The 24,216-nt window shown below is 39.5% G+C and overlaps 1 protein-coding gene across 4 annotated transcripts in view; it reads right to left on the bottom strand.

Annotated features, from left to right (window-relative positions):
- Nucleotides 1–24,216, bottom strand: part of tead3a (TEA domain family member 3 a) — a 56,115-nt gene that overhangs the window by 17,292 nt on the left and 14,607 nt on the right. For 2 of the 4 annotated variants that reach the window (XM_052106474.1, XM_052106475.1), the window contains exons 2-4: nt 22,429–22,682; nt 3,180–3,244; nt 1,532–1,594 (exon numbers count right to left, since the gene is read on the bottom strand). In XM_052106474.1, coding sequence (XP_051962434.1) covers nt 1,532–1,594; nt 3,180–3,244; nt 22,429–22,567 — 267 coding nt within the window. In that variant the 5' untranslated portion in view covers nt 22,568–22,682. Of the gene's footprint in view, nt 1–1,402; nt 1,466–1,531; nt 1,595–3,179; nt 3,245–22,428; nt 22,683–24,216 lie in introns of all 4 variants that reach the window. The other 2 variants (XM_052106477.1, XM_052106478.1) reach the window with 1 other exon arrangement.

The raw sequence follows: 24,216 nt of genomic DNA, 5'->3' as shown, positions 1-24,216 counted from the left end.
TTAGAGTCATGTGTGTGACAACACTACCCTAATGTCATAGTATACTTCTAAACAAGACACTGTTCTTTGATTTTTCCATGTTTTTTCTGTTTGGCCATTATATTGAGTTTAGATTAATGGTAATGGTGATGTTTGTGCCATATTTGATTCTTTGGTTCTGGCTGACTGGACCAATGTTTGAAATGTTTGACAGCAGTCATTAAATTATATGATCATTTGTTTGTTTAATATGACAATTTTCATTTATACATAGTTGCTATATTTTGGTTCTAATTATTGAAGTTCTATCATAAAGAAATGTCTATGATTCTTAAAATATCAGTTGATCTGCTTTCTATCAAATTATATCACATACTGTATTCTTGAAAACATAAAACATTGTCTAAACATTTTCTTATCACATGTTCTCCAAAATTCTTTAAAACGTTCATATTGTGAAAAGAGGCTGATTAGATTTAGAATTTGAACCATCAGGAATTGATTGGATTGTGAAAAGTGGCCATCACACACCAGAATAGATCCGACGGTTCAAGAGGAAGGAATTTGATGTCACATAAAAACGAAAGTAATTTCAGAGGCAGTTATTACAGTTGTTAAACTTGGATTACAAGATTACAGACTTTTTTTTTTTCATATAGGAAGTAAAATAAAATAAAAATTTATTTTGGTTTCATGTTGACTTTAAGCCCTGAAATGGGTATATTTTAAAAAGATGAGGGGTAAGTAGAGATTTGGGTTATGGAAGTCTACATTAGTTAGATTCTGGAAAAAAATAAATCCTTTAATTCATACACACAAACATTGGCCTGCATGTACCAGCATAAATAACATGCACTACTACAATATGCAATCAACCACCAGAGAGCGCCATTAAATGGCAAGTGTGCTGCTCATTTCCAGTCCAGCAGTAAGCTGTACCGCCCACATTTTATGAATGCTAGGAACAATTACGGAGTCTTATGTTTACAAGCAAACTTCACTTAAACTTTGCAATTGGTTTAACATTCTAATGTTTAAAGGATGTATAAACAATGTCAAACTGTTTGTATCAAAAACTACATCATAAAGATGTTCAACAAATTTGTATAACCTTAACATAACATTGATCAAGTGTATGGAGCGTTCCCTGTTAAATGGGTTCACAGTGCAAAATCTGCACAGTGTAGATTACACAACATTATGTAGGCTGGAAGTCAACATTCAGAACCACTATGCAACAGATTGCATTTTAAATTGAATGGGGAAAAGAGAGCAATCACGTTTTATGTTTTAAGCTTCAACTCTTGCTGGAGGAAGGGTTTGCTAAGTTAGGGATAAGGCAAGTCACTTTAAAAACAGTTTAAAGGACTGATAAGAGCATAGATAAGAGCAGAGAAGCCACAGTCTGCAGCGATGTGCATACCTTCAGCTTAGTCTGAATCTCACGGGACTTTCTCCGTGCAAGAACCTGCAGATGGCTAGACACCTGCCGGAAGGAAGTCAGAAGAGGGGGAAAAGAGAATAGAGATAGTAAACAGAGAGCGAGCCCTACCTTTATGCCCGATTGGTATTCCCGCATTTTCTTCCTGGCTAACACCTGTATGTGACTAGACACCTGAGGCAAAACAGGGCCACATACATTTGGTATGATCCAACACATGTACATTATTAAAACATAATTGTAATAATTATTTTTTTTTATCATATTACACTAATATTTATAACACCAATGTACAGTACAGACAATACTTAGCAAACATTTGTTTGTGAATCAATTAAAAATTGTGATATTAAAAGTGCACTAAGTATTTTTCTCTACATAAAAATGTTTCGCAAATATGGTTAAAATGAAGCACACTAAATAAGCATTAAATCATTATTCCAGTAAAATTGGTGGCCTAGAAAAAAGTTATTTTACTGTACATATATCATGTGGCCATCATGTTAAGATGACTAGCCAAATACTACTTACATTATTTTGGTAACCCTTCTATGACTGGACACTTTCATTTGCAAAATAAATTAATCGAGGGGGACAAATACTAGCTTCGATACAAACAGCAAAGCTATTAGCTTAACTAGATTTCTGAGTAGCGAGGTGGTAGGTTCGCATTAGGTAGCGGCGTTGCATTGACAAAAGCTACACCGCCACATCATGCTGTGTAGACAGTGTTTACTGAATCACTCATTTCAGTCAGTTCTTACAATGAACTGGTCAGGCACAGCGAATCAGTTTGCCATTCAATCTAAATGACTCCGAAAGCTCACGTGTGCGCTGCTGAATCATTTGGAGCATTTTCTCAATCTCCAACATGCTAACAGAATACTTTAAAACACGGAAAACAAAGATAATGCTGGTTGAAATGGACATTTATCTACAATCGATGGAAACCAATCATGAGGTGCAGCTTGTGAACGACTTCTGCAGTTACAAATATTTTCCAATCACACACTTTGTAGCCTCCATGAAAACGCATCAAAATGTACCATGGCCGTACCATGTTTTTTTGGACATGTCTTATTACCTGGGAGAACCATGTAAATACAATTGTATATGTATGAATAAGTTAATCATATAGTGAAGTATTATTATCATCATACTAGTGAAGTAATGGTAATACCATTTTATTCTTTGAATTACCTAAGGGCACCATGTAAATACAATCCATAACTTCTACTTTCTCTGAAGTGTAACTTTTAGCTAACTTAGTTAATTTCGCTGTTGAGTAGTTGGTAGCTTAGCTAGCTCAAATTTTTTGAGTAGCTTGCCCAACACCACAAATGCGCCTGCAAATTTCTACAATGGCATCTGCGTAATGCAGCCTCCACACCAACAAGTGTCCGTATTCTAAGTCCAAGACCACTGTAGTATTACTGAAACAAACAAACAAAAAACTACTTAGTGCACCTTTAATGCAGAATCTCTCAAGTTTAATTTTTATATTTTGCTGAAAGTTAAAACAGGGCATGTAAAAAGCTAATGAAAATAAAGTTACCAATTAAATTGTCTAGTGTAGTAAGTTTAACCCTGTTTTGTGACATACACAAAGCCAAAAATAAAAACTACAGAATTAACAAATCAGTTAGAAACATCATAAATGTACTCTTCACTGTTTAACTTTTGATCTCTTTTGTAATCTTTCAAGCAACGTATCAGGTCAGTTGGCCCTTAATATAACAGAGACATACTGATATGTTACCTGTTTCCGTGAGCGTGTTTTCCCTGTTCGCAGTTTTATGTATCTTGCTATCAACTCATTGCGACCTGGAAAGGAATCAGAGAGGAACACAGGATTAGTATTAATACAAAAATACCCCTTGATGTTGATTGACAGGCTGCACTAACATGCATTGCTGCAAACTACAGACAGGTGGAGTGATGTGCCAATGAATATATACAGTAATAAGAAAGTGATGTAGATACAGTCATACAGGTTTAGAATAACATGAGGGGTGAATAAAAGATGACCACATTTTTATGTTTGTGTGAACTATCCCAAAACACATTATATCTGACAATAAACAGCAATATTTCACAGGTCGCTAAATGAGTAGTGTTGTACCACCAAGGTTATGAGTTAGATTCCCAAAGAACACACAAACTGAGCAAAACTGAATGCACTGTATGTGGCTTTAGATAATAAAATGACTCCCAAATGAACATGTCAATTAAGGCTTTCAAATAAAGCTGGTGGGAACAAGGCCTCTTATACACTGAAAAGTACACAGAATGTGGTAATGCCTCCACCAGCAATATCACAGCAGGGTGTAAAGCCTCCTATGTGACCATTAGTTTATTAATAGACTATTGAAAGACAAGGCTTGTGACAGATGAGTCAGGGGATATGGGTGGGTACTTGGCAAAAAAGGGGCCACCATGTGTTGCTTTGTTTGGACAAATGTTTTCAAACAAAATAACAATTTATTCGATAATTATAACAATTAATCTGTTTATGTATTGGCATTAATGTGATAATATGGAAAGAAAGGGACAGAAACAAATAAAGAATGGGGAGGAGGTAAAATGAAGTAATGAGAGATAAAGAGGATTTCATCACAGTTTAAAAAGGGATGACCTTGTGAACAGCTGAGCAAAGTTTCAACCATGAATCTTTCTTGACACTCCCACCCCCCCCCAAAACACACTTCACTCACTGACAGCCAGACTGCCTGCACTCTACACATGAACCTCCGCTCCCTAAGAGTGAGATATATAACAGTAAGAGCTGATATATACATGCAGGTCACCAGTAAACAACAGGGTTGGATATGCATTTGTTGTGAATGCACAAACAAATGAAATAACATATACGATATGCTGCTCAACTATAAACACAGACAACATGATTACATGGGAACTCAATATGTTGCTGCCGAAAGTTCTGGTACCCTGAAATCGACCCCAAATTATTGAGTTATTACGGATTTACGGATCCTTATTACAGATAAGTGGCACCCCCATGAGACATTATTATATTAATTCAAATGTGTTTACCTTGTCCTGTGGCCCTTCTGATAGCACATTGAAAAAGTAGTCTCAAAGACATGGATTCTGGTACCATGGAAACCAGAAGAAATCGTGATAACATAAACAATGATACATTTTTTCCTATACATAATTCAAAATACAACTCTCTTTTGGTGCCACTCTGTGGACCTTTCTCCATGGCCACTAGGGGCAATGGTTCAAATTTTGGTAAGCACAGACCGATTTATTAATGGTTAGTTCACCCAGTAAATACAATTTCTCTCATGATTTACTTTCCTTCTTCATCACAACCGAAATAAATATTTTTACAAGCAGCATAAAAGTAATCCACACGACTCCTGTCAATCAATGAATGTCTTCGGAACCAAATCGATATGTTTGTGTAAAAATGTTACTTTTATAAAACAATTCCTGCCATCAGGCAAAAAGTCGGAAGCATGCGCTTTGTACACAACAGAGGAACGAACATCACGTGAATTAGTTCATTTCTAACAGCAATCCAGCACTGGCCGGAAGCAATGATTTAAAGTTCAAAACATTTAAATTATCAATTTGTTTCTTACACAAACCTATCGATTTGCTTCAGAATACATTAATTGATTGACTGAAGTCATGTGGATTACTTGTATGCTGCCTAAATATGCTTTTTGGACTCAAACAGCCAGAAGCCTGATGGCACCCATTTACTTATGGCTAGAAATGGGCTTTTCAAAATTCTTCATTTTGGTTCTGCTGAAGGAGGAAAGACATACATATCTACGATAGCTTAAAGGTAAGTCAATTTTCATTTTTGGGTGAACTAACCCTTTAAGCAGCAGAACATACAACCTACTGTTCGTGGGACAGAAAATATAAAAATTCAAGAACAAGATCCACTTTCTGTCTTCACATGATTTATTCATTGTAGTGATAGATGGACATATTGGCCAATTTTTTGGGCAACTTGAGATTTTCGACATTGGTTGATAATCTTGCTGGTTTTTCCGATTTACAGAAATTTTAGTTCCTGTATCAAAAACAAAATCTACTTACAGCCTTGTTATGAATAATACACATTTTCATCAATCCTTATTCATAAAACACAAGCAGAACGAATTTCTTTGTACATTTTTTATAAATCCAATCCATCGTAAATTGTCCCATTACTTTGAATTTAACAATTTGATGTAGAATTTTCACAGAAATCCATTCCGCTTGTGTTTCATGGATTAGGCTCAATGTTTTTAGCAAATTTTAAGTAAATACTGTTTGAAGTCAGTGTCTTGTTTGGTATTGTTAAAGCTCAAGTGTGTAAAAACAGCAAAAATAATTACTGTTTTCAAACAATTTCCTCTGTCTTTCATTGATCAAAAACAAATTGATGGTCCCATCTCTCACACTTATACCACTCATTGAGCCAATGTTAGGCTATGTCATGCCGCACATTTTTTAAACATTTCATGACAGGGAAAGACTCATTTATATAAATTAAGAAAACCATACCTGATATGACAAATAATTCATATTCATCAGGAAAGCTCTACTTGATTGGATGAAGAAACTAAAACCCAACCCTGACCCTACCCTAAAACTAATCCTAAACAATAAGGTAGCCCCTTCCACTGCCATCCTATGTTTTGGAAATCCACCGTCAGGGTGCTCCAACAAACAGATTGTAATTCCAATAGTGGTGCAGAAATGACTTAATCTTTATTATGTTTATGTGTATGCATTATGTTAATATTGGTAATATATAGTCTGCTAGCATACAAAAAAAAAAAGACGACAAATCATCGACCTCTAGTTCTTTGAAATACTGGATGAGTAAATGCTTGGCAACCCAATATTATACCAGAGATCCAGTGGTGTCAAACCAGCCCAAACAAATTAGAGCCTCTTCTATTTCATTTAATTCAATAATACTGATGAAATGACACCACAGGTGAACACCAAAGAGGATTAGGCAACCAGACAGCCAAAGGGAGAGAGATATAGAGAGGGAGAGAGAGGGGCAGACATTGAAAGGCAGAACACATGGACAGGAGAAGGCAAACTTTTCTGTTCCAGACAGACAGAGGAGACTGTGATAGAAAGCGGGACTCTGGCTCTTTCCCAGCAGCCTTGAACTCCTGAAACATTCAGAGGACACCAAACTGCAGCTCACCCCATCGTGAGCTACCTGCCCACATTTGGAGGAATACACTACAAATGAATTGCATCCACTGATAGCACCATTTTTTGTACACGCTGTCTGCATTGTTTTAGTGTCAAATTTTCTAAAGGAATCGTCTAAATCAGGTAAAGTAACAGCACTTATGCATCCAAAAAATCATGCCGGCCATTTCTGAGATTTCTGAGAACTCACATATTTTGCTGGACTCTACAGCATCACTCCACCAAGGCACTCCAGGCACCTAATGTTTCTTTTAAAATGCCAAAAGTAAGCTCTTCAACACTGCACATCTAGATTCATGCCTGGATGCTCTTCTCAAAAATGTTTATATCACTTGATAATTGGGTGCCAAGACAACGTATAAAAACACCTCTTTTAAATTAAAATCTGTTTAATAGTCCAAAATTAATTGTGCTAGGCAAATAGTGCTAAGCTTTGTGAACAAGGTGAAATCCATTTACATAGGAGGTGTGTTTGCGCTGAATATATTGAGAATTGTTATTTCAACACTCAGTGCAGCGCTATTTCTGCCCTTTAGTGTCTGGCTTACTGAATAAGATGGTTTTAAGGCAATATGGTGCAACTGTTTGTGAATGTATGACCCTAAACAAATGCCCACTTCCTGGGAGTCTTGGAGAGGAACAATTATAGATAATACTGGGAGAAATCAGCAGGAAATGAGGTACACAAGAAGGCAGCAGATGGAGAGATGAAAGGGGGACATGGAAACAAGAGGTCTGTGTGTGGGGTGGTGGTGCTCAGATGTAAATCAGACTGGACAGGCTGAAAAACAGCTGCTTCTGACAGCAGAGACACACATACACCATGTTCACAGATCTATGAAGGTTTGCATCTATCCATGTAGTAGTTGTCTTATAGAAGCTTTTATGGGAAGTGACTTTTTTCAAGGACAACCCCCACAGAACATCCTGGGGTTCTGTCATGCAGGTGTCAAGGACATGATTGAGATTGAGCTCCCCATCCAACATGCCCATGTGCACCCAACATGGCTTTGCTAGTGGCTGTCATTTGGGCCCTTCTTGGGCAACTAAAATGGGGTCCACAACCAAGCACTTTCAGCCCGTCAAAATTCCCACCCTGACCCCATGCCCAGATGAAACCCATATAGCCCAGTTACAACTCATGTGAGACCAATATGTTGAATAGGTCACGGGACACCACTTGAGTGGCTCGAACCTACACCTTGCAGCTACTAGCCCAGTGTATTACTGGCATTACTCCAGTATGACCTTGTCCCAAATTGTGCACTTGGACTGTGCTTGTGCATGTCTGTTAAGTCCATGAAGCCATACAGTGTCCCATTTGTCATGTTTCCCAGTTTGTATCCTTGATGAACCCATGTAGCGGACTACTTTCCAAACATCTATGAGGCATTACAACATCAAAGTGTGGACACTGAGGATTATGGAAGGGGCTGAGGGTGCATAAGAAAGGGCATCTCCTGCTCCTGCTGTGTTAAATATATGCGGCAGATCACCATGGTTGTGTTTTTGTGTTGACTGCTACAGTTGTCTTCTATTATTTTGGTCTTGTTGACTCAACATATTGGAACTGTTAAACTAATTGATTGCAAGATGTTTTTGGGAGTTGTCTCCTCGGTCACTTGGCAAAAATCCTTAATTTAGAAATCAATGAGGATATTTTGCAGAATATTTCCTCTTTTAGTTTCTCTTCCTTTCATGGATCGTTTTTCACTTTGACAGTTTCCTCCTAAAGTTCACCGCAGTTGACCCTCCATCCCACCAGATGTGTGATTATTGACCAAACCCACCTGCATTTTAACAACTCTCCCACCACACACCTGTTGATTAAGGCCCACTGTAAAAGACAGAGATTAGAAACTGCAGATAAGAGCAAAGAAGGTATAAACAGCTGATCAAAAACAGGTGCCATGACATCCTTCTCTGGCAGGAATTAGATTCTCACAGAACTGTTGCCAGTCCAATCAGTGGCATCTCATAATTCTTATTTTTTATCTCATGATTCTCAGACAATTGGTCAAGATGTGCTGAACTATGCTCCAGGAAATATAAAAGTAAAGAGATAGCAATGATATGTTTTTCCTTGATGCTTGCAAAGCGGACACTACACTGGGAACCTTCTACAATGATTTACATAGGTTTTGTATTAGACAAACTTTGGCTGAATGAAACATTTTAATATTATTAAAGTGACCTGTAAAGTGCCAGTACCATTCAAATCAATGCTGCAAAAAATCGATATTGATTGGACAAGAGGCTCTAAATACTGTACGTCATTTTGGGACCCGTCCAGACACTGCACTTCTCTGAGAGTCTATGGGAGCTTTAAGAGCACTATATACATTTGATCTACATCCAATTGCCTATTGTGCATTGGGCTTTTAAACCTGTGGGATCTGAGGGTGTTTTGGGCCCTGGAGACGTTTTGACATCCCTTGACATTTGTGCTTTTTTCAGTTGCTTAAAAACACATTAATGGCTAAAGTCTGATAACACTGTATTCAGCACAAACTGGGCTACAATAATATGAGAGCAACATGTGTGTGTACTTTGTGTACATGTTTGCAGTTTTGAGAAAATAATGTTTATGCATGGTTTTTGAAAAAACTAAATTTTGAACTCATTGAAATAAGGCCATTTATCACATACTAAACATTTGTCCACAAGCCTTTTGAGAACTGGATCTTGTAGCCTAGAGTTTTTGCTACAAAATTATGTGAAAACCATCCTGATCATTCATTCATACAAAACAATATAGCAATTTAACTTTTGTAAGACACGTTTAGTGTTAGAAAGGTCATATGCAAGGAAGCGTGAACTATAATGAATATTGATTGTAATTCACACCTGAGGAGACAAAAGACCCCTCCCCTGAGCCTATCAATAAGGATTGTGACAGAAAGAGAATGAATGTGAGGAGACTTGATGATCAAAATCAAGTTTTAAGTTAAAAAGAAGTAATCTGACAAAACATTTTCTTCACATAAAGACTTTACTTAATTTTAGACCTACACTACCGTTTAAAATAAGTCTCTTCTGCTTACCAAGGCTGTGTCCATTTGATCCAAAATACAGTAAAAACTGATATTTTTAACTATTTTTACAATTTAAAGGAACAGTTTTCAATTTGAATATATTGTAAAATGCAATTTGTGATCAAAGCTGAATTTTCAGCATCATTACTGCAGTTGTGTCACATGATCCTTCAGAAATCATTATAATATGCTGATTTTCTAATATGGGCATATTTAAAGTGCATTTTACTCATTTAATCTGAACACATATTTGCAAGCACAAGCTTTGTTGATGATAATGAGGCACACTAGTTAAAATATAATCTAAACATTCATATTATTTTTATATCATATTACATATCATATTTATATCATACAGCATACAATTTAAATACCTGCTTTAGCAGAAACAGCATTTAATGTAACTAAAACATGCCTATTAGGACATATTTCAAATTTCAATACTTTGAATCCTGGCTGGCAAGTCTGGAAATAGTCCCACTAGTAAAATATGTACATGTTTATATAAAATAGCATGGCAACTAATTAAAACTAAATGACTTAATCGTTCGAAATTGTATCCTCGTCTGGATCAAGTCTCTCTTCAATATACAAACCTTCATCGGAGTCCCACTCTTCTTCTGAGGAAAATTTTAACTCTTTGTTACTATCCAGGAGTTTTCTCATTTGTGTATCAGGTGTTCAAATACGCAGAAAAGTGAATGAACTTTGTTTTTAAGGCAAAGTCGGGGGCATTTACCATTTTATTTGATCGTCTCAGCACATTAGTGTATGAATAGCACACTCTGGATAGTGGCTGGTACTTTTCTAAAAACTTTTACTCAAAGACGCGATAGAGCCTGTCCCTCCAGCCGAGATGAAGGGTTTCTACAGCCCTTACTTCATCGTACACAAGAAAGGCGGCAGCTTACGACCGTTCTTGTGCCTTACATAAACTCCCATTCAAAATACTCAAGCAAAGACACATCAACTGCCTAGAGTTGCTGTCTGTAATCCTTGCCCTGTGGAGGTTTCTCCTGCTAATACGGGGCAAGCACGTCTTGATCCATTCATACGATGCGCTCTCGTTATATGTCACAACTTGCCCGTCATGTTCTCTCAGGTCTGAGAACTCGGGAATGCGGAACGTCTGACCGGGTGTTCCATTTGCACACAGCACCTTTCCCCTCCACTGAGGTGATCAAGTGTGCTCTTTTCCCCAGAAGAGTCCACTTGATTCACGCTCCCTGGATGTTCTTCCTCCCTAGCCCTCTTGTCCGCGAATTCAGCGGAGGAATTTCCCGACCAGACACACTATGTGTACTAAAATTACTCTGTACTGGAATTGGTGCTCCACAGGATGGGCCCTTGTGGATTAATGCCCCTGTGTGTATTTTCCATGGTACAGTCCCCCTACGGACGGACCCACATCTCCCTTGGGCAGTCCCCGCTGCCCCCCGGTCGCCGTGTTTGTAGCAACTCCTCCCTCACAGCAGGTAGGATCTACCACCGTGCCATTCCAATAATTATTTAAGATGAGATGAGTATTATTTGAATCAATTTTACTTGAACTAAAATATGCATTTGCAGTACCACATGCCTTTGGTGCTGTAAATATGTTGCATTGTTGCATAGTCACATACTCTGTCTAGAATGCTGCATAGTGCAAAGGATAAAACTAAAAATTAAACTGCATAAAATGATGGCCAATTACATAAACAAATAGGGTTAATGATTTCTTGAGATCCAGGTAAAATCTTAATTTACTAGCTCACTTAGGTGTGGAAGAGAATCATAAATGAACTACATAAAGTCACTGGCACCACATATAATGAATACATTTGCAATTATTGCAACTATGTATGTCATGCTCAGTGTGTATATATATATGAGTTAAAACATTTCTGGAAGATCCTGTCTGAATCACTGGAAATCCTGCAGAACATGTTCTGACTTGTTCTGAAATAGATACAAACACACCTAAGCAGTCAAAACATACAAGTCAGAGCAAGAGACGAGTGGACTGAGTTAGGTGCAGGGTAAGATGACCATATGCTCTCTTTTTCAAGGACATGTCCTCTTTTTTTGGACCTGAAAAAAGCGTCCGGCTGGGATTTCAAAATTGCCTAAAATGTCAGAGATTTGGCTTCGTTTTCTTATTAATTAGCTCTGTACAGTTAGGTCTTTCGGTATGTGTATTTGATTCTACACATCCTTTTTCATTCTACCCATCTTAACGTGTCCTTATGGGATTTTTCTGGCTTAGAACGGCATAGTGTGCTTTCTGCCTCTCTCTCTCAAAAAATCTAGTTGATAGCTCTCTCCAGACATATTAAAGACCTCCTTGGCTGGGTCAGTCTCCACTGTAACAGATCACCTTCCAGCCTCAGTGGTCACTTCAGGACAGCACTTATCTGAAGCTGAGAATGCGGTTACGTTTAGCGTTTATGTCTGCTGCCCTGAAACAAAAGCCTCTGTCCCTTTAAGGCAGAGGGGAGGGTCAGAATCCACACCCTGACCTTTGACAACCCCCTGAAGAGCAAACCTCTCCCTACTGACCTTTGAGTTCTTAAGGTCTACTCCTCCCCACATCACTTGTACTCTCACTCCCCTGTTGCAGTCAGGCTTTCTTCTTCACATTAGGTCTTTTACTATTTTATTTCCCATTACATTTTTTGCCTCTTTTTTAGTAGAGGGACATACAATAAGAGAAGTGGTCAACCTATATGTTTTATTATGGCCAATGTTGATAGCAATATCTACATATCAGAGGACGATGGATGATATAATGCTGATACACTATATAAGGTGCTACATCAACAATGAACTGATTTTTACATGTTTTGCTGTGCATATCGTGGCAATTTCCTGGTGAAATGAACACTAGAGGCGCCAGAACAACAATGGGTTTTATTTCCTTTGTGGCAAAATGAACCGCCCCTCCCGCTTGTCATTGTCGCCCCGCCTCTGAGGGCTGTCCTTCAGCCAGGCTCACGACGGGAGTGGGCAGGAGAGAAAAGAGGCGCATAATTAATAAGCCTCGTTTGGGCAGCGGGTTGGAATGAGGCATACCTGATGTGTGTTTGGCCTTGTCACTGGTGCCAAATAAACAGAGCACGTATCTTCTCGGGTAGCCTGCTTCTATTTCCTTGTGTACACACTGGCATCCTCACAGATCCAGGAGCAGAGAGGGGAGGGTTCCGCCCAAATTAGATGCGTGCTGGACAGGCACCCACGGACACCTGCCGCAAATTAGATGTGACGGACACGGATCCACCTTTATTTTGGACACTTCTCCCCTTGGACACTAATTTTCTCATTTATGGACATTTTATTTGTATTATTATTTTAAATAAATGCCTCTCTGGTGCTTGACCCCACACCCACTTTGTCTGTCTCAAGTAAAACAGCAGATTATCAATTCATTAAAACATAATTTTCACCTGTTCAACACACAATACTATCGTGACATCTAAACACTTGTGAGCCGATAAACTGCAATGCTTGCATAGCCAACTACATTTACAAGCTTTTTCAAATGCCATCAAATTGTGTGCTATTTTCCTGTTCAATTTAGTAATTTATTGTACTGTCCCGTACTTTTGCACATGTTTGCAAGTGCACTTTATGTATGAATGTTATTTAGTCTGTGTAGTCTCATGTGGTTCTGTGTATTTCCTATGTCGTTTTATGTAGCACCATGTTCCTGGAGGAACTTTGTCTTGTTTCGTTGTGTACTGTACTATACTGTATATGGTTGGATGACAATAAAAACCACTTGACTTGACAGCTCTGATAGAGCATTGCAATTGCAATGTTACACTTGAGTCAAGAAGTGTCATAGAAGCACCAAAAAATGGTGCTGTTGCTTCAGCAATTGCATTTTTCATCTCATATTGCTTTTATGACACTAATGGTTAGGTTTAGGTTTAAGATTAAGGTAGGGAGGTGTAGGTTTTATTGATTTAAAACTTAAAAGAGCATTACATTTAAAAACCTCATCTTTGGGAGAAAATGTAACTTGCTTTTATTGCACAGTGAAAGTTTCACCTCTGAAATGTTGTAATACATTTCATGAGATCAAGCTGTATTAAGTTGCAGTCTTACAAGTTCTAGTGCTTGCTTTCTTAAAGCTCTTTTTTGAAAACAAGACTTTTATTCATTTTTCTTCAAGTAAACATATCTTGTTTTAAGGATGTTTAGATATTTTACTGGGCAGATATACAGAGTAAGAAAATTACTTTTACAATGTACAATCTAATGATAGCAATGAACACTTATTTACACAACATTTACTCAAAATGATCTAAAAAAGTAAATAAAATAAAAAAAGTGCACCATCCATAGACAAGGCGGTCTGTAGATTTTTGAAAATGACACTAGGCTGAATGACCACTTCTGTTCATTGTCCAATCAGGCACAGTTACTGATAATTTCAAAATGGACAAATAAAGGCCTGTCTGATACATGAGGAACAAGATATAATTAGGGAGAGAGAGGAGTACTGGGACCAAAAACATGTTTCAGGCTGGACTCAAAGCTGAATTTCTCTTACACATTATGCCGTGGTGCTCATATGCGTTAACCACCATACCACAGTTCTGACTTTTTTCAATTTCTCAAATTTGTGCCCATTTCTTGCATCTGGGCTTAAGCAGCTGAGGTGATGTCATGACTCCACTGGTGAGAACAGACAATCGTAACTATCAACAAGCACAATAAATAGCTAATACTAAAACATTCAATTATCAATAATGATGAACAGAGTCACAAATTAGACAAATTCAAAACATACATTCAGATCATTTGTGAAGTGTGACCATTGATCTGTTGTTTCTCAAACCAAAAAGTTTTGACACAATGGCAATAAATTAAAATTATTGCAGGTTGAAAATTTTAAAAAAGAATAATTGTAAGACATCACAGGTGCAGGATGTGACAAATCAAGCTCATTATAGGAGCCAGACACTGGATAGGAACATCAAATTGTTTAACGAGTCTTCCCACGATGCAATGAAAGTGAACTTTATTAGAAGAGCTGCTTTCTGTTAGGAGAAATTAAGCTCTAAGGAGCTTTAAAGAGTGCTAAATGATGGCGTTGATGATCGAGACAAGATATAACTTGATTCTTGAGATTCCATTGCACAAGGAGTTCAAAGACAAAGGCTCCAAAATCTAGAGAGCTGCCAACCTAGAAATCATTGGAAAGGCTATTAGTGGGGTGATCGCTATGAGAGATGTTGCATCAGTACAGCATTTTCAGCTGGTCTAGCTGCTTTCTCTGCCTGGCCAAGCTGGTGTTTATCCAGTTTAGCTGGTCCGCCAGCTGATCTCCCAGCTTGACCAGCAAACAAGTGTCCAAAATCCCTCTAAGACTAGAAAACCAGACTAGCATGACCAGTGGAAACCAGTTTGGTGGCCAAATAAAGCAGACGCCACACTAGAATTTTTTTTTATTGATATTCAGGTGTAAGCTTCATTAACATAATCGCCAGGTGGAGGTAGACGTAGTGCACATTAAGGCTGATTTATGCTTCAGCATAGAACCTATGGTGTAGGCAACACATAGCTTCCACGGTTACAGCGTAGCCTACTCCATATCATGACGTACACATTTTTTTAAATTTAACTGCGTGACGCGTCAACACAGACCACAAAAGCTGTGATTGGTCCACCTAAACCAAAGACCACCCCACAGGATTACAACAAGGCTGTCTGAGGTAGCATCACATTTTATCCAAGATTATTTTTATATCTATACATCATATCACATTGCAGTTTGGCTCGTGACTATTAAAGAATATTTTCTGCAGTTTTTTTTTCTGTTTGTGTTACAAGCGAAACATGACAAAATATATCTGTTTATAACTCATAAAAAAGCACCTGGTAAGAGCTGGTTATATTGTCATATGCATTGTAATGTCTATAAAATGACAACCATTTTGTGCTGTACAGGCAAGTAGTTATTAATTAATTTGACAATGTCTTTTTCAGCACAGTACGTAAAAAGTATGAAAATATATTTATGTATTATTATTTAAGCAACTCAAGAGCATGCATACAGTAAATTCCTCATTTATTTTCTGCCTGTATAATAAATAATATGTATAATAAACATGTATAATAAATAATATGCAGGGCTGGACTGCTAATCTGGCATACCAGGCATTTCCCGGTGTGCCGACACACTTTGGGGCGATCAGGGGCGGACCAGCCATCGGGAGAACAGAGCAGGCCAGTGGGTCGGCCGCGAAATGGGCCGAATGGGCTAAAATGAGTGGCTTCGTTATGCAGAACGGACCACAAAATGGCGCTGTGATATGCAGAAAAGGCCAGGGAACCGAACCACCACCCCCCGCTAAAACAAATTTTTGGGCCAGATGCGATGTAAAATCCAGGGCCGATTCTCTTACCAGTCCAGCCCTTATAATTTGTACCTACATTTCAACATACTTTGAACTGACTTTTAATGCAATAATAATTAAAAAAATACTTTGAATCCAGAAATGACATTGCTTGCATTGCTTTTGTTTATTTATGTTTTGTTTATTTATGAATGACGCAGACACGAATGCAGAACTATAAACGCAAACCAACATGTTGGCCACTACACAGAGCATACGCCGTAGGTTCGACGCATGATTATAAATCAGCCTTTAGCAATCTCTGACTGGAACGCACATTCTATACAGCAATGTTTTGCATAAGAGTGACATAATCAGTCCTTGGATATTTGTACCCATTACAGGAATATAATTTTAACTGGTATATCGATGTATGAGCTAAATCTTCTAAATGAAGAAAATTCAACATTGTAACTATTTTAGCCCATGTTTCAGAACAAATTACTTTGACAATCTTCCATAAAGTGGTAGTGGCCCAATTTACACTTGGTATTAAAATGTGCTTTGGGCAATATGATTACAAGTGGACAGGTGAGACAAATTACTCTTTACACTTGATCATAATATGCATCTTAATGCGTCTATTTTGACCACTGGCATTCTGATTTCGAGATGAGGGTCTCTGATTTCATGTCAATATGTTACAGCATGACAATAAAAGTTTTTATTGCATAAAAGTAAAAGAAGAACAAGAATGCACCAAACACTTGGGGCATGGATTCTTCCAATTATACTATACAAATGTTATGATTTGCAGAGAATTATGTGCAATTGGATGGTAGTTTATTTTTTAAAAGCCGCATGTTACCAGCAAAGTAAACTTTTTTTGTGCAGCGTTCGATTGACATGTGAATGAGTTACAGGTATGCTTCGCTATTATTTGAACACTTTCGAATGTATAAGTATTTACACAATGATTTCAACATGGTCACATGGATTTTCAAGCACCTCTAAAGGTGGTTGAAGTGGAAAAAATCTCCAAAATTGTATTTACATCTGTATTTAGCATTGTCACGTTTCAAAAAGTTTGGACGTGTAAACGAGGCCTAAGACCACAAAAAGGTTAAATGGATAGTTTTGTATGTCTTTCAGGGCTTAAACTCTTCTATGTTACATAACAGTTTGAAGACATCAACACCTGGTTGCAGCTCCAACTCTGGAAAATCTGTAGCTAACAGCAAACTCTGAGGGAGAAAAATCACAAAGTCACTGGGGCAGTTCTCTGATGCCTCCCCCAGATGGCCAGACTATTTTAGTGCCGTCTAGTCAAAGTATAAATTGCAGCTGGTGAACTTGTGTGATCTGGGGATGGCATATCAGGAAACTCCGTCCACTTTTGGAGATTGACATCAGGAGCCTGGCAGGACTACTGGAACGTATCTGTGATGGGACTGTTTGCAAAGAGAGTGAAAGAAGACAATCTTACAGTTATACAGAGGGAAAGGAGAGGGCCCAACGACCTCTAAGGGGCCTAAAGACACTGGATGGACCCCAGTAGCCCATGCTGACCACACAAGGACAAAATAACTGCTGTTGAAACAAGCATTCCTCATCTGTAGAATAGGGGATTAGAGCGTCCGTGATGGACGTGGGTGGATTATTACGATGGAGGACAAGGCCACAGAGCTATGGAATTTGTGTCCCTTTCTAGCCAATGAAAAAAGTAAAGAATGTGGGCTGGTCTGCATAAGCCTTTTCTACAGAGGGGGCAAAGGTCGAAGGACCCCAAAGCCAAATGAGCTCATTTGCACTTACAATCATAAATTACATTCTGAAGTGGCTTAAATAATAGTTTAATAAAAGGATTAGGGGCAAGTCATATAGCAGAGTTAAAAAGATTTAAGACTAATACTAACCCAGTCCTCGCCAATGACTCTGTGTTTACGCTTAGAGAGTGGTCTGTAATATAATTAGTGTACCGAAGAATTACTTCTATCTGCTAAAACTGGCAATGCAGACAATAAATATTCACTAGCTTTACACCAAGATCGATACGACAAATCGAATCAAATTGCTAACAAAAATCGTCCTACAATTTTTGGCCCATAACTATACACACCAAATACAACACAAATTATGCAAAAAGTTTGCATTGCTAAAATGACAAACAAATACTGTATGTTGTCACTCTCGTGTGATCAATTCTGAATTGTGATATAGGAATGGTAGAATAATGGTTTACTTTAAGTAAAAACTCATATTAGAGCTTTTGTTAAATAAATTAGTGCTAATTAGGCATTAAATACATATACTGTATATAGGTTTACTTTAGATTTTATTATTGGTTTCAGAGAAAAAAAATAAATAATAATAATTGACCTATGGATAAAAAAAATCATCTCGGCCAAACACACCTCAGATCTTTGAGAAAAGGCCAATGAGAATTGGCAAGTGGAATTTGCATACCAGTCCCCCAGACATACGGGTATAAAAGGAGCTGGAATGCCCACTCTCATTCAGGTTTTTTGCTGAGGAGCCGAGACAAGGTCCCAGCCATTTCAGCGGCTAGTACAGCGTTGTGGCAAGAGGGACACAACATCTTAAAACAGTAACCGAGAAGTTCCCCTTTTGTCACTCACTCGTTGTGTCGATGCAGTGACACTAGGGGTCCCTATAGAAAAACGCCACAACAGCTGAACCATGTTACGTGAACTGCCAATGCAGGTGCAAGCAAGCTGCTGCAGATGTAACAGAAGGTGCATCAGTCTGCACGTAACCTCCTCCAATGTCCCACAAGACGTCATGTAGTTCCCTACACCCCTGAAAGGAGGAAGCGACTTTTCTCTCTATGTTTTCTCTCCATAGAGTATTAGATTCGGCTGGGGCCATCTAACGCTATTATATGCATTGGGGAAGGTGCTCTTTTCCTTTCCTATTCTTTCAGGGGGAAAAGACCCCACAGAGGCCATATTCTGCCCGAAGGGGAGGTGTGGCAATACGACACGTGGGCTCATCAGCCGCACATGGAAGAGGCGCGGTTGTAGGTCCTGTCTTGAAGGGGAGGAGCTCTACAAACACAGCAACAGGGGATAGAGAGAGCTCAGCCCAAGGGAGAATTGGGTCTGCCAAGAGGGAGACCGTACTGTGGAAAATACATCACAGGGGGTGCCGGAGTAACCAGCACATGTGAATCACCTATCACAGGGCTAGGGAGGAAGGACATCCAGGGTTCACAGGTTTGTGAACTCGCATGGAAGCAGCGCACGTCTTCGCCTCACGGAGGGGAAAGGCGATACACGCAAGCGATACACCCAGCCAGCTGTTCCTTATTATCAAACGTACCTGTTCGTACCTGACAAAACATGGGACGAAACTGGCTCAACCCGGAGATTGAACAATCTCGCAAAGGTATTGGGTGTTGCCCAACCCGCTGCTCTGCAGATGTCTGCTAGAGAGGTGCCACTGGCCAGTGCCCACTAGGATGCCACACTCCTTGTAGAGTGTGCTAGTATTCCCAAAGGGGTGGGCACGGCCTGGGCCTGGTATGCCAAAGCGATGGCATCCACGATCCACTGGCCAAGCTTCTGTTTGGAGACAGCGTTCCCTTTCCGCTGTCTATCGAATCAGACAAAGAGCTCCTCAGAGTATCTAAAGCTCTACGTGCGATCCAAGTAGATGCGCAAAGCATGCATCGGATACAGTAATGACAGGGCTGGGTCTGCCTCCTCCCGGGACAGGGCTTGCAGGTTCACCACCTGATCCCTGAAGCCTGAGACGACGTAGTACTACAGGCATAGGAGGGGAGCAGTGGACGATCCTGCCAGGTGGTGGCGTTTTGCACTGCAAACACCAATCCACCAAACGAGCGTGCTGGGAAATGGGAGGTCCGCGGGAAATTACCCAGCGAGACCACGCCCATTGAACTCCCCAAATTGACTCCAGCGACAGCCGGGCCAGCCTCGTAACCGTAGGTAGAAGGCGCGGCATGGTGGGCGGCTGGAGCGGCTTTCCCCCGGAAGAAGAAAAGCCGTGACTGCACAGTTGCCACGGTCATGTGCTCGTAATGAGAATATGAACCATCCACTGCCTCAGTGTGATCGCGGCCCAGACATGTGAGGCAGCCCCCGTGGCCATTGGAGGCAGAGAGATAACAACTGCATCAAGGAATCCAGGAAGGCGCTGCTCTAATAGAGGAAAATATACTCTTTGCAGAAATATATACTCTTTTAGTTGCGCTGTCGAAGCACCCAGGTGTGTAATCTGCACTAATTGTGCAGAAGGAGAGAATGCCACTGGAATGCACCATATATACAACAGCATAACTCTTTCAGAGGTGAATGGAACAGCAGTGGGATTCAGCTCGCTGATACAAAACCACTCAAGAGTGGGCATTCCAGTTCCTTTTATGCCCGTATATCCGGGGGAGTGGCATGCAAATTCCACTTGCCAATTCTCACTGGCCTTTTCTCAAAGATCTGAGGTGTTTTGGGACTCTCAAGAGCTGCCCCTAGTGTCACTACATCGACACAACGTTGAGTGAGTGACAGAAGGGGAAATGTTGTTAGGCAAATTGTCACCCCAGTGGCAAGAATTCCAGGGATGATCTGTGACTTAAAAGCTTCTTGCATTGCAAATGTTCAATACAAATCACATTCAGATAGTGTATGTCTTCAATGCTATATTTTCACAGGTGCAATAATCTTGGGGAAAACACATTTGAATATACTGAAGGACCTCTCTAAACATATCACTGTAAATGTAGAGTAAAATAAACGCCATCAAACCCAAACTAACATGAATCAATATTCCATTCCAGTATTAAGTGATTCATGTAAACTTAATTGCCATCTTTATGGATCAAGAATGAGGGCAGCTCTGTTTCCTGTCAAGTCTGATTCATTCACTCAGTAATGACTCTAGTGACTGCTAAAAAAAATGTATACTGAATATGAGATAAGAGTTTGACACATGGTGTATTGAGAATGCTGACTCAAATGGGACACACAACATTCCAGTCAGTGGATTCTGTATAGAAACGGGAAAATCAGGAGGTGTGGAGAGTCATAAGTTCATCCTGTGAAACACTTCAGTAAAACTATCATGCAATGACTTGTCCCTGTTTATCTTTGCCCTGTTTCGACTGCTGTATTTTTTCAACAATAGTACTGCTGTACTAATGGATCCATGATTTTTTTTAAGTTGTGTGTAATTTCTGCACTACTAGGGTAAACAAACGGAATAAAAAAAGAATAACTTTTTTCAAACAGGTTGCCGCATTTACACTGTCAGGCCAAATGAAGGCGTGATAGTCCGTGCCAGGGCCATTTGCATTCCCACTGTTACTTCAGGGACTTAATCGTGCCTCCTCTGGGCTTATTCAGGGCCTTTGGCCTGCCGATAACCCTTGGGCCAAAGAAGGCCTACTGGTGATTGAGGCAGGGGCAATGTCAGAGGTGGAGTTTAGCAAGATACTCGTGCTGTGTTTCATTCAAGTCGGATATGGGATATCCCTACTTGAATTCTCCGATCTCTGACTATAAAGGAATTCCATTGCCAGGTGCTTGGAAAATTATGTTTAAACAACCAAAACTGCAATGCTCCCGTTAGCTTAACAGAGGTTTGACTGTCACCAGGGACATCTCATAGCAACCCAACTGTTAAGCAATGCTGCTATGCTAGTATTTGTGCTACAGGAGAACGATCATCAAAAGAGAGTTTAATTTACCTTGTTTTGTGCACCTGTCTCTGTTCAAAAAACTTTAATATCTTGTAATGTAGGAACTCTGACTCATTGATTGATATAATTTAATAAAAGTGAATGTTCATAACTAACTTTGTACATCTCTGGGTGCCGACATTTTTGTGTGACATCACGCACCTGCATCTCTGCGAAACAAATTGTGGGCACATTTCAAATCTGTTAAGATGCACAATGGACAAAGCAGTGCCCAAAGTTAGTACTTTCCATGGTTCGAGATCATGGACAGTGTGTTGGGACATCATCCTGCTGTTAGTGCAGAGACCACTCGGGACACCATGGCAGTTAAAGTCGATGAGTTGTAAGCGTTAACTTATCTTGTTAGCTAGCTAACGTTTACATACAATATAAACTTGATATCTAGTTAACATGCATGTTTGTTTTGGCTTGTGATATGAATGAGGTGTGTGAGACGTTTGTACCAGGGTGGAGTATTAAGGGCGGGTTTTAGGTCAACACTGTGGTGCTTTTGGCCTAATGGTGGGAATGCAGAGCGGTTTTGGTCTCGTGGCTCAAGGTCCGAGATAAGGAGACACATTTGGAAAACTACTTCAGAGATCTCTTATGATTTGTAACGTTGAAGATTTTACTGTTGCTTTGCCACTGAAACATTTGACAGGTTATAATCTGAGCACTATGTAAATCCATCAAGCGACTCTGGCTGGGGGTATTCAGCCCTCTAAGACTCACCATACATCTTCCCTTCGTCTGAGAGAATGATCTTTCTGCGGCCACAGGGTGGGTAGATGGCCAAAGCCTCCTGGAAGCTCTGTTCGATGTCTTGGCTCCAGACGCCCTCTGCATCCCCGTCAATTCCGACCTTGTCCATCCCATCCACTCCATCATCCTGCCCCTCCTCTGGGCTCTCACTGTTGCTCCACTCGTTGGCTGCAATGGTGGCGGCTCCACCTGGGCCACTATGTGAGCCCTTACACCCAGGACTACTGGGAGAGAATGGTAGACAGGAGGAAAAACAGGAAGTCAAAATTAATACCCCATGCAAGGGAACAGGCAAGGGTTAGACTGGCAATAGCAACTATACAAAAATTTTAACAACACTGCTTGTGGACGTTTCAAGACTGTCAGACTTCAAATCGACCACTGTGAGCATTGTTATTATTCACAATATACTGTAGATATTATAACAGTGCTGGGTAAAAAGGTAAATTTTCTGATGAAATATGTAGTTTGACACATCTCTAATAAGGAAAAAGTTAGGTCATACATAACAAAATGTTTTCTTCCAGCCAACAAAATACAAGCAGGAACATCAGCTGCCCTTTCCAGGCTTTTGTTAAATAATTGGTTCATTTAGACAGCTCAAGACCAATAGGAAGGTTGACAGTAGCCATCATTCCAAATGGTGTGACCATAAATGTCCCTTCTGAGCTGGAGCTTCTCCCAACCCTGCTTTAAATACAGAATAAGAATGTTGCCAGATCATGTAATCATTTACACAAGCCCTGTCAATCACTTCATCCCATTATGTTACAGCAGAAAGAGGTGAATTGGAAAGGAAAGACAAAATGGCCGTTGGAGCACTAAAAAGCCAGGAAACGGCAAGCTGCCGAGCAAGGCACCAGATTTTTCAGGCTCCTGATATCAAGTGGAGTTCAGGTGACAAGATATAGGGTTCTCAAGGCGTAGCTAGGGGGTGTGGCCACCATGGATCGAAGCCTGGCCACCCCACTCACAATTGCTGTTTTGGAAAAAAAAAATTCTTGTGCACCCTATGAAAAACTACTGGCTCTACAGTGAGGAGGAATGCATATTTTATAAACTCAACCCCCAACATAAACCTCAAACATAAATCTAACCATCAGTGGAGTAAACATGTCTGAATAAGGTCTTTGGCAGACAGTGAAACGTGGGTATTTCGTCACATGAGCTCACTTCAAAACATATATGCAATATTTTCAATGCAATCTCTAAATGGGCTGAGTGACATACTCTTCAGATTTTTTACAATATTTGATAAATATCTCAATATTTGTTTTGCTCTAAAATGGCTTAAAAGTGTGAATTTGTTTTCCTCCAATCTCTGGAACCATTATTTTGACCAAGCTATTGCCAGAATAAAAATGCATGAAATTAATCATTGGCTACTTCCCCACACTATTGCAATCTTTGCTACAATGGTTTAAAGGTAAAGTGTGTAATTTCTGTGATTCATCCCAAAACAAATTACACATTAGACAAGAGACTGTCTTAACACTCCAACAAGACATCACACAAGATGGAGGTGTAAAACTAGTCTTTGAAAATGTAATGGCCAAATAAAATTAGTATTTTATATCACAAACAAAATCATACTGAATCTATTATGTTAATTGAATATATCACCCATTCCTAATCACTAATGATAAGACAAATAAAGGACTTGAACGAGTCAAAAGAATGTTTTTATAGGCTAACAGTCGTCTCTATCTTTGCAACAGCAATATAAAAATGTCAATGCGATCTATACAAATTCTTTAT

The sequence above is a fragment of the Xyrauchen texanus genome, chromosome 35, assembly GCF_025860055.1.
Source record: "Xyrauchen texanus isolate HMW12.3.18 chromosome 35, RBS_HiC_50CHRs, whole genome shotgun sequence".
NCBI classification, from domain to species: domain Eukaryota; kingdom Metazoa; phylum Chordata; class Actinopteri; order Cypriniformes; family Catostomidae; genus Xyrauchen; species Xyrauchen texanus.
Note: the sequence above shows the minus strand (reverse complement) of the source record. Positions and strands in the feature narration are given on the sequence as shown.